Source organism: Xyrauchen texanus, chromosome 6 (genome assembly GCF_025860055.1).
Source record: "Xyrauchen texanus isolate HMW12.3.18 chromosome 6, RBS_HiC_50CHRs, whole genome shotgun sequence".
Lineage (NCBI taxonomy): Eukaryota > Metazoa > Chordata > Actinopteri > Cypriniformes > Catostomidae > Xyrauchen > Xyrauchen texanus.
In genome coordinates this window covers 9,777,490-9,789,395 of record NC_068281.1, presented here as the reverse complement: position 1 = coordinate 9,789,395, position 11,906 = coordinate 9,777,490, and the positions used below count along the sequence as shown (strand labels likewise).

General features: G+C 38.9%; 1 protein-coding gene across 1 annotated transcript; it reads right to left on the bottom strand.

Moving 5' to 3' along the window:
- Positions 1-1,911: 1,911 nt before the first annotated feature.
- LOC127644723 (E3 ubiquitin/ISG15 ligase TRIM25-like) lies at positions 1,912-8,832 on the bottom strand. Its single transcript, XM_052128056.1, has 6 exons — positions 8,140-8,832; positions 6,999-7,094; positions 4,511-4,744; positions 3,991-4,150; positions 3,127-3,186; positions 1,912-2,675 (listed from the first exon to the last, which is right to left on the bottom strand). Exons 1-6 carry the CDS (start codon positions 8,719-8,721, stop codon positions 2,143-2,145), a joined length of 1,665 nt encoding a protein of 554 aa, XP_051984016.1. The 5' UTR covers positions 8,722-8,832; the 3' UTR covers positions 1,912-2,142.
- Positions 8,833-11,906: the final 3,074 nt, after the last annotated feature.

Genomic DNA, 11,906 nt, shown 5'->3' with positions numbered 1-11,906 from the left:
GGGTTTAACTTTAGAGAGTAGACGTGGCTGAAAGAAACTGGATCCTATGACAGCACTAATACGTTTGTCAAATTTCAGCTGGCTATCAAACTGGACACCCAGGTTCCATACTTGATGAGAGAGGAAAGCATTAAGATTTCCGCAATCACCATTCCTGACTTTAAAATTGTCTGTAGGACCAAAGATAATCACTTCTGTCTTATCTTCATTCAAAAATAAAAAGTTTTTGGTTAGCCAACCTTTTATTTCCAACAGGCAAGCTAGAAGAGATTGTATTGCATTATGATCATTTCGTTTTAACCGGTAAGTAGATTAGAGTGTCATCAGCATAAAAGTGGTAGGAGATACCATGCTTTCTGATAATGGAACCCAGAGGAAGCATGTAAAGTGAGAAATGTGCTGGTGCAAGAATATGATTTTTAAGAAAATTATCATTTTGTACAAGGTTTTTTTTTGACAGTTCAGAAACACCAGAGAGGACTTGACAGCTTTGTGGTTCAGCTCAGTACAGACGTCACACTCCACATCTGCATTACACTGATCAGGACGAGCAGCTTGGAGTTTATTTTCTTCAGTTTCTCCACCATTTCAGACAGCATAGTGTTGTTACCTAGAGTGAAGGTCTGTCTGCACTGAGGGCAGCTGTGGACTCTCTTCAGATCATCCCGAACCCAGCAGCCTGTAATGCAGCTCATACAATAACTGTGTCCACAGGGAATGGCCACGGGATTCCTCAGAATATCCAGACAGGTTGAACAGCTGAACGTCTCCTAAGCCACTAAAATATTAGCTTCTGCCATTTTACTGCACACAAGCATGCAGCTCCATGACAACCAAGCCTTAGAAATATACAGAGTAAAACACAAATTAAGCACAATGACATAAAGCATCTAAATCACACACCCAGCCTGAGCAGGAAGCAGTTTCATCACAGAACTAAAGGTAGGAGTGGCTAACAGAGAGAGAGAGAGTTGGTTAGATGAAAGTTGCTGACATATAAACATATAAAAGTATTCCTGGATACTGCCAAAAATGTGCTAGTGTACATTTTAGTTGATCTCTCATGTAATGTTGCAGTCCAACACTCTTCTGCCCTCATTTATTATGCAAATTCTCTTTATTATGACCCATCATACACCCAGAGGCGTATCCAAAGTTTTGTCCATTAAGATCCTCTCTAGAATGAGAACATCTCCTTCCCCAAATACCACCAGTCACTATAGCAAGTAACAAATCAATGTTCATGTCTGTGAGGTAAACTGGAAGATATTTAAATAGGTACCATCCTTACAAATGTCCTGCCCCAACTTACTGTTTCAATATTACAATAATATTAATTATAATACAATATGTTTCAGTAATATTTCAAGTAAATTTTTTTTGTATAGTGTTAGTCGCCATACATGTTTCAAAGCAAGGAAATAGGAAATACGTCAACACAGGAAAGAAAACTGCTCATCAAACCTTTTTAATGGGTTCTTTGAAACATTGTTGACTAGATTTCAATTGGTCTGGAAATAGAGTGGTAGCATGGTGAGTCAAACATTATGTTATAATGCTTCGTCACCACAGAAACCATCTTGTTTACTGAGACCGGTAAGTCCCATACATGCATGTGTTTTCCTCTAGATCTGCGTCACAGAGATGATGACCACCTGGACCTGCACCTCTTGTCCTACCTGACAACCCGTTTGGGTAGGCACTGCCCACACTTGCACACCCATAGACATGCTCCTGAATGGGATGATCAACATAAATTTATAAAATAAGCTGGAGCCAGACCAAGAAAATTTCTGTAAGCAAAAGTTCTCGCCTAATTTGCAAAGAGGGCCGAATGTTAACAGAATACAAGTCACAATGATGAGTTTAAAATGTAATGATAGAAAACACAAAACAATGTATAGTGCTCCTTTATTTAATGCAACATAAACAACATTATTTGTCTTCTTTGTTTAAATGATATATTCACATTCATTTTTCACTCACTCACTACAACCATTAATAGACTAATCTGATAAGATTTGAACTTTTAGGATTTTTGACAGTTTCTATTGATTGACTTGTTATTTAGATTATTTCAGCTGTATAACAAACATGTAACAGTACATGGTATTATTATTATTTGTATTTCTGTACAATGAATTATGTTACATCACACAGTTTAGCAGCTGACCCATCATAAACCCCAAACCCAGGATAGAGAGGCTGAGTGAATGTGTTGTGGACTCTGTGGATGAGGGTCATTGTGTCAGAGACGCTGTAGAAGGACAGAATTCCTGCACTGTGATCCACATACACTCCGATTCTAGAGGAGCTGGAGACTACAGGGACTTCAGTCTCTATGTGATTGTGCCAGAATGAGAAACTGGAATCAGAGCAGTACAAACTCCAGGACTGATCATTGAACCCAAACACACACTCATCATCATCTCCTTTTCTGCTGATGCTCTTATATGACACTGAAATTTCAATCCCATCTCTCTCACGCCACTCAACCTCCCAGTAACAGCGTTCGCTCACACTCTCTCTACACAGCACCTGAGCATAATAATCAAATCTATCTGGATGATCAGGATACGGCTGGGCTGTGTCAGTGAAATTAACCACCGTGTTTCCCTCAGATAGACACAGGCATTCATTAATTGTGTTTGAATCCAGTGTGAACTTGCAGAAATCTAATGAAGACAAAAGACATCAGCATCAAAATCAGAAATCTGACATTCATTTATGACAGTTGCTGGATCTTTAATAGTTTAATAAACATTAAAATGCGAATGTGTATGCAAATGTATAATAAACATTAAAGTTACTGGAAAACATTTGACTTCATGTTAGTTATTGACATCACATGGTGAAATGTGGGGCAAATCTTCAAATTTTCAATCTCAATGTGACCAAATGTGTGTGTGTGTGTGTGTGCGCGCATCAGGTTTTGCCTACATTGTGGACCGAATGTCCCCACAATGATGGTAAAATGTGGGGACCAGCTAAGGTTTCCACAAGGGGAAAACAGCTTAATAAACATACTATAAAGGAATATAATATTTCAATTAAAATCTAAAAAGGTTTTTACTGTGACATTAGAGAAAACATGTTTGTCAGATTGCGACTGTTTGCGTATCTTACATTGTAGGAACTCCTCCCTGGTCATGTATTCAGGGGTGGGGATGATTTCTATATATGTCACTATAGAAACATAAAGACATATTCAGTGTAAAATGTAAGTGAAAAATGTTGGTTGCACTTTATTGTTAACATTTGTAAATGCTATCATGAACTAGCAATGAACAACATATATTTTTGAAGTATTTCTTAATCTTTCTAAATGTTAGTTAATAAAAATACCATTGTTCATTGTTAGTTCATGTAAGTTCATAGTGCATTAACTAATGTTAACACGTTTTAAAATTAATAAAAGATTTGTTCATTGTTAGTTCATGTCAACTAATGTTGTGAATTAATGTTAACACATAACCCTTGTTTTAAAGTGTTACCAACTTATTCTTTGTACATTTTTTCCATATTAATTTTGATACATTTTGTTTTTCTACAGTTGTCACCAAAATATTGCCATTTTTGCCTATTATCCACTTTGATTTAAAAAAATGTATTCTTGGCTTATAAACAAAGATATCCTAAAATGGCACTGCCTGGACCAAACTTCAAGAGAGATTTAGGAATCTCATTAATGGCTATAGGATGTACTGAATAAAGTTGAGAATGTGCAAAGGCTGTACTACTACATATTAAATATAAGGCACCAATAAAATTGTGCAGGCCATTTTAGCATTGTAATCAACTTGAATTCAATATGTTTTCAGCCTTTGAACTGGTCCAATTAAAAAAATAAAATATACATACATGGATACAAAAACATGTTCTCATTTTAACATGTTCTGGAGGAATTGTTTCAATATTGAGGGACAAAAAGCAAGACAGAAGAAAAAGTACCAATATTTTGGTCATGATAGAACAAGATACATGTTTTACCTCTTTCAGATATCTTTTCTATCTCCACTCTGCAGAAATGCTCCACGTTCTCTTTCAGTTTAGAAACAGATTTATTAACACCATCAAAAGAGAAGAGAGAACTGACAGCTATTCTGGGTAAGTCTGTAGATCCAGGAGGGTCAGAGAGAGACTTGGAACTCTACAAAGACAACAACAACATCAAAAAAGACAAACAATAGAAACAAAAGCTAATGACAGAATTATTTAATAGAAAATACAACAGAAATATCTAAACATTAACAACCCAAAGAGTAATGAAATCAATTTCAATAGAATTAGTGTCTGGGACTTTCACGTAATTTGAAAGAAGAACAGTACCATAAACACATTACAGGGACAATCTTGGGCATACAAGCCTCGCTCGCTCAAGGCACAATGGTGATTGCTCACAGCTTGCATCTGGTGGGGATCAAACCTGCAACATTCCAGCTACCAGCCCTGAGCCTAAACCACTACACTACCCCAGCACACAAAATCCCTAAGAGCTAAAAGATTAAACCTGAAGGAAAAGGATGTGATCATCTGTGTGTGAAAGCAACTCCAGCTCAGAGTCTCTCCTCCTCAGATCAGCAATCTCCTGCTCCAGTCGCTTCAAGAGTCCTTCAGCTCGACTCACTGCAGCCTTTTCCTGATCTCTGATCAGCTGTGTCACCTCAGAGCGGCTTCTCTTAATGGAGCGGATCATCTCAGTAAAGATCCTCTCACTGTCCTTCACTGCTGACTGTGCAGATCGCTGTTAGGACACACAGAGAGGTTACTGGTACCTCACACAGCCTGTTACTCACAGTGTAGTGATGGGTCGTTCACGAACGAGTTGTCTCTAAGAGCCGGCTCTTGCAGGTGAACGTTGGGAGCTGGCTCACATATCAGAAGAGAAGAATCTATTTATAAAAATAAAAAAAAAATTAAGATATGAATAATCAAAAGATTTAAATGAATAGAATTAACTAATTCAAAGAATGAAAAATAAATAAAATAATATATGCCTAAATGCTCAAGCGCACACTCATTCATTCTGACTGTGTGCTCAGACTAACAGCCTCACCTGTTGTTCCTGTCAATCAGACACATAGCGTCAACCAATGAATCGAAGATGCATGAGGGAGGGCGGAGCCAACTTATTATGTTGTTTAGATCGTATTTAAGCAATATCACTCGAGCAAGAGTGCGATATGGCCCTACATCAGCACTGCTGTTATTCGGCTGCAGGCCGAGTGCCGTAGGTAATTACAGCAGTGCTGATTTAAGGCCATATAGCACGAATGCGAGTGTGATTTTGCTTATACAACAGTTCAATGAACAAAAAAAATGTTTTTTTTTTTTTTTACATTTATGAGTACAGTCATAAAAATGCATTTGTGCATGGAACTACTTTATTACACGACCGATCAGAATCAGCCTTTGCTGGTTCAAAACAAATGATGCGTCCAAGCCTCCGTTAGTAATTATAAATGTTCACTTAAGAAATAGTATCACGGCTTGTGCTGTTTCTAACAATTCATTGGATAAAAAAGATAGACGGATGGATGTGTGTGTGTGTTTGTCTGTGTGTGTGTGCTTACAGCTTTCTGAAGGTCAGATTTCTCAGTGGAATATAGACGTCCAAGTGGGGTATTCCTCTCTATTTCGGGGTAGCTGGTGCGCAAATGTCATTCACTATAGAAACAGCAATGTCCTCCGCCATTTTAAACAGCATGTATCCAATGTAGAAACTGACAAGAGCGCTGTTCTATGTAAACAATGACTAACAGATTCACTTTATGTCACCAACTGGCTCATATTACACACAAAAATGATCATTTGCCACCACCTGCTGGCTAACTTATGTAATTTCAAAAATAAAGACAGTAACTCCTAACACATAAGCACTATGCTTACATTTTAATTTAGAACAGCACAAACACAAGTGGAGTGATACACACAGTGAAGCATCTGCGTTCTGATGCTGTCACACCATCAGTGCTCATGGAACATCTCTCGTCCAATCAGATTCGAGGACCGGAACTAACTGTGGTATATTCGTTTTGAATTGTTACATTTATATGCACTTTGTATTACTTTATATACATTAAAAAGTTATACTTTAAATGCACATGTGTAATAGCATCCTTCTTTTTTACATTTATTTCAATTTGTGGGATGCTGCAGTTTTGCAAATTGTTATTTATTTTTATTTGATATGGTGCAATATTCTATTATGCTGTTCAGATTGTATTAGTTTAGATTTATATGCATTTTGGTTATATACAATAAAAAGTTATTCTTTAAATGCAAATGTTTAATAGCATTCATTTTCATAACAAACCATCCATCCATCCATCCATCCATCGTCAACCACTTATCCTGTGTACAGGGTCGCGGGGGGCTGGAGCCTATCCCAGCTAACATTGGGCGAAAGGCGGGGGACACCCTGGACAGGTCGCCAGTCCATCGCAGGGCCACACATAGACAGACATACACTCACACTCACCTCCACATCCACATCCACATCCACATCTAGGGCAATTTTTTTGGAGACACCAATTAACCTAGCCTGCATGTCTTTTGGATGGTGGGAGGAAGCCGAGTACCCGGAGAGAACCCACGCAGACACGGGGAGAACATGCAAACTCCACACAGAAAGGCCAGGGCAACCAGGGTTTGAACCCACGACCTTCTTGCTGTGAGGCGACAGTGCTAATCGCTGCACCACCGTGCCGCCCACCATAACAAACCAATACAATACAATTATAGTCAAACTATCGCACACTGTTTGCCTTGAAAAAATACAAAACTTATTTTTTAAGAGCCATTTGGGAGCCAAAAGAGACGGCACTTTTTGGTGAACTGAGCTGAAAGAGCCGGAATTCCCATCAATACCACAGTGGGGTTCAGTGGGACTGGAAAGTGCTCCAGCACCGGGCTCCTCACTGACTGGAGGAGAGTCCAAACTGAGTGTGAAACAGCTCTTCCAGCAGCCAGCAGTTGTTCTTCTGCTCAAAACTCACCTTGTGAGACTCCACAGTCTCTCTCAGCTCCTGAAGCTCCTTCTGTCTTTCCTGGATTTTCTGCTGGTTTGTTTTAAGTGTCGCCTCCAACCGGGTCTGTTGAGACATTTCACTCTTCAATACATGTGCCACTCAATAATCAAGTGAGAAATTGATAAATCATCTAAACAATTAATTAAATTGGCTAGACAAGTGGATAAATAGAAATACATAATTAACAATCGGATAATCAAAAACCAATCAATTAATGAAAACATAGATAAACAAATTGTAAATACATTTTATTGAGCAATTGATAAAGTAGAATTTAAAATAAATTGAATTTTTTTATTTTGTCCATCACTTGCCTACAGCCCAATTATCGATTTATCACTGAGCCAGAAGGGAGGCGGTGCCCAGTCTGTTGCCAACATTTCTTGACTTATCTACAAGTTGTCATTGGTCAATATACTGTTCAAGGTTTAATGGAACACTGGAACACTGACATTTAAGCCATTGACTAGAGCAAGAACTTAAACCATAATCAGAACTGGATAACAAATGTTACTGTAATATCTGACTACAACAATAGAAAAATCCAATTACAATTGCAATTATTAAAAATAGAATATAGAAAAAGTAATTTAATTTGCATGTATATTGTCGTGGAATATCGCGATGAATCTCTCTAAGTTGTAAGAAAACTCTCGGAGTCTTGAGTTCCAGATGCCAAAATTGTAGTTTATTGAACACCAACAAACATGAGACCGGCCAGCTGTCCGTTCTGACTGTCTTAGTCCAAAACCTCCTCTTCTATACAGTTTGTTATCTGGCATTACCTCATTTCTGTGCCCCTTTGTTATTTTTGTAACCAGTGGATACTATTTGCCACCATTATCTCACAGAGCCTTTTGATATCTTTTTACTGGTAGAAACTTGGCTTTAGTCTATCTTCAAGGTCCTTAGTCTCATTATTTTGTTACAGCTGGGTGCTCTTTGTGGCCTCTGCAGCATCAACACTTTTAGTAACCTCATATGCTCTCTCCTGGGTCACACAAAGGCCAGGAAACTCATATAAGTATTTTGATATATAAGAAACATACTAGAATATTGAAAAATATACTATAATATTTGTATCCGTGTGCTGTTAATCTGTGTGTACCTGTTTCTCAGTGCCAGCTGATACAGTCTCATGATTGTTATGTTCATCCATCATGCACAGATAGCATATACACTGCTGATCAGTACGACAGAACATTTCCAGCAGTTTATCATGTTGAGGGCAAATCATCTCCTGCAGTCGTCCAGTTGCATCCATCAGATTGTGTCTCTTACTTTTGAAGAAAATGTCATGTTGTTCAAGGTGATTTTGACAATAAGAATTCAGACAAACCAGACAGGACTTGACAGCTTGATATTTTCTCCCAGTACAGACGTCACACTCCACATCACCAGGTCCAGCGTAGAAGTAAGCAGAACGAGCAGCTTGCAGTTCTGTTTTCTTGAGTTTTTCAACCACTTCAGCCAGCATGGTGTTTTTACCTAAAACAGGTCTTGGAGTGAAGGTCTGTCTGCACTGAGGGCAGCTGTAGACTCTCTTCTGATCATCCTGATCCCAGCAGTCTGTAATACAGCTCATACAGTAACTGTGTCCACAGGGAATGGCCACTGGCTCCTTTAGTAGATCAAGGCAGATCGGACAGCTGAACTGATCCTGAGCCCATGAAATGTTTGCCTCTGCCATAGCCTACAGAAGCTCGCAAACAGCCCTTAGGAATAGAAACCGTAAAAAGCAAAGAAAGTCAGACACAACCAGATAAATCCCACATGCAGAATAATCAGGAAGCAGGGATAAGTTTCATTTTCACTGACTGAAGGTAGGAGTGGCTTACAAGGGAGTAAAAGAGAGAATTCATTAGGAGAAAGTAGCTGACTTTCATCACAAAAATAATTTATATTTGATTTTAAGGGCAATATGACAGCCTGTAAAGGAGATACACATCATCACCTGGCAACTAGTTATAGTGGATGCACAATTAGGGCAGTTCTTTCTATTCAAATTGTGTTTGTTTACATTTTAGATATATACTGTATATCGTTAATGTAAACATTACATTCAATCTGCTGCCTCTGTTGGATCTGTTGGACTTTAATATGCGCAGATAGCACTGATCTTTCAGCGCTGTATACTAAAATACTTTTTTCTTTTACAGAACACACTTCATTTAGCCTTTCGCGCGCTGCGCCAAAGTCTTTCTAGCAAGTCGTCCCACTGTCGACCATCTTTGGAACGCTCTCTGGAGGCTATATGCCAGTGCAGCTCCTATCTACTTGAATGGAATATACCTAAAATGGTTGGTCAAGATTACGATCAAAGAACATATTTCAAAACAGCAATAAAATCGGACAAAAATGCTATCATTAATTGTTATTCTTTACACCATATTACGCTAAAAAAAAAAAAAAAAAAAAAAAAAACAGTTGATTGACAGGTGATGTCTGTATCTAAAAGGTGATTGGTTCTTTTAACCGTAAGGCGGGACTTCTTTTCTACATCCGTTGACCGTTGGGCGATCAGGGCTCTTTGGTTGAGCGTTAAAATTTCTCCCATTTATTTTAATAGAAGTGGCCCATCTCTGCTAAATATTCTCTGCCTGCGAGAGTTGCAGACTCGGTTATTTTAACGGCAGTAGACCATAGCAGATAAATACAGTGATGGATACTGGCATCTTTCATAAAACACTGCAAAAAACGTCTAAAATCAGCTTTATTAATCAGCATGTTTTGAGCCTTTGACAAAATGAAAATGAATCAAAGATCATCTCTTGCATGACTAGCAAGGAAAAACAACCAAAAAATGTATTTTGCTAGTGGCATAGTGGAGTTCTCATGAGAATGTTTCCATTATTAGATCATATACAGTGCATCCGGAAAGTATTCACAGCGATTTGCTTTTTCCATATTTTGTTATGTGCCTTATTCCAAAATTTATTAAATTAATTATTTTCCTTAAAATTCTACAAACAATACCCCATAATGACAACGTGAAAGAAGTTTGTTTGAAATCTTTGCAAATTTATTAAAAATAAAAAAACGAAAAAAATCACATGTACATAAGTATTCACAGCCTTTGCCATGACACTCAAAATTGAGCTCAGGTGCTTCCTGTTTCCACTGATCATCCTTGAGATGTTTCTACAACTTGATTGGAGTCCATCTGTGGTAAATACAGTTGATTGGACATGATTTGGAAAGGCACACACCTGTCTATATAAGGTCCCACTGTTAACAGTGCATGTCAGAGCACAAACCAAGCCATGAAATCTAAGGAATTGTCTGTAGACCTCCGAGACAGGATTGTATTGAGGCACAGATCTGGGAAGGGTACAGAAAAATGTCTGCAGCATTGAAGGTCCCAATGAGCACAGTGGCCTCCATCATCCGTAAATGGAAGAGGTTTGGAACCACCAGGACTCTTCCTAGAGCTGGTCGCCCGGCCAAACTGAGCGATTGGGGAGAAGGGCCTTAGTCAGGGAGGTGACCAAGAACCCATTGGTCACTCTGACAGAGCTCCAGAATTTCTCTGTGGAGAGAGGAGAACCTTCCAGAAGAACAACCATCTCTGCAGCACTCCACCAATAAGGCCTGTATGGTAGAGTGGCCAGACGGAAGCCACTCCTCAGTAAAAGGCCTGCCTGGAGTTTTCCAAAAAGGCACCTGAAGGACTCTCGGACCATGAGAAACGAAATTCTCTGGTCTGATGAAACAAAAATTGATCTCTTTGGCCTGAATGGCAAGCGTCATGTCTGGAGGAAACTTCATCACCTGGCCAATACCATCCCTACAGTGAAGCATGGTGGTGGCAGCATCATGCTGTGAGGATGTTTTTCAGCGGCTGGAACTGGGAGACTAGTTCGTATCGAGGGAATGATGAATGCAGCAATGTACAGAGACATCCTTGATGAAAACATGCTCCAGAGCACTCTGGACCTCAGACTGGGGTGACTGTTCATCTTCCAACAGGACAACGACCCTAAGCACACAGCCAAGATGACAAAGGAGTGGCTACGGGACAACTCTGTGAATGTCCTTGAGTGGCCCAGCCAGAGCCCAGACTTGAACCTGATTGAACATCTCTGGAGAGATCTGAAAATGGCTGTGCACCGACTCTCCCCATCCAACCTGATGGAGCTTGAGAGGTCCTGCAAAGAAGAATGGGAGAAACTGCCCAAAAATAGGTGTGAAGCTTGTAGCATTATACTCAAAAAGACTTGAGGCTGTAATTGGTGCCAAAGGTGCTTCAACAAAGTATTGAGCAAAGGCTGTGAATACTTATGTACATGTGTTTAATACATTTGCAAAGATTTCAAACAAACTTTCACAGTGTCATTATGGGGTATTTTTTGTAGAATTGAGGAAAATTATGAATTTGATCCATTTTGTAATAAGTCTGTAACATAACAAAATGTGGAAAAAGTGAAGCGCTGCTTTCTGGATGCACCGTATGTCTGACCATATATAAGCCTACTTAACTTTAGCTAACAGTATTTTTAAACGTCACTATTGTGTTTACGTTGTTGGTAAATTTATATTTTAAGGAAAATATAAAAATGGACCTTTCAGACTTTTACCTTTTAAAAATGTTCTCTTAGGGGATACCCCTGAACCCCAAACAATACATTTCCTTAATAGTCACAAGGCCTCCTATGCCCCTTGACCATCTAAAAATATTCAAATACTGGACTGTCATTCAGCTTCAAAATGAACAGTTGATTTTATCTTTTAATATTTATAACCAAGTGCTCTCAATTGGTGAACTCATTGAAATATTTTTAGTTTTTTGGTAGAAGATCCCCCAAACCAACTACTTTGGCTTTGTCTCTGGAGCCCCACTCTCCTAATCCTTGCCCAGTTTTAAAGAAAGCGATT

Coding starts and splice junctions, on each gene's coding strand:
- LOC127644723 (XM_052128056.1), bottom strand. CDS start 8,721: ATGGCAGAGGCAAACATTTCATGGGCTCAGGATCAGTTCAGCTGTCCG. Junction 4,745..6,998: donor AGACTGTGGAGTCTCACAAG/GTGAGTTTTGAG, acceptor GTGTCCTAACAG/CGATCTGCACAGTCAGCAGT. Junction 3,187..3,990: donor AGAAAAGATATCTGAAAGAG/GTAAAACATGTA, acceptor ATGTTTCTATAG/TGACATATATAGAAATCATC.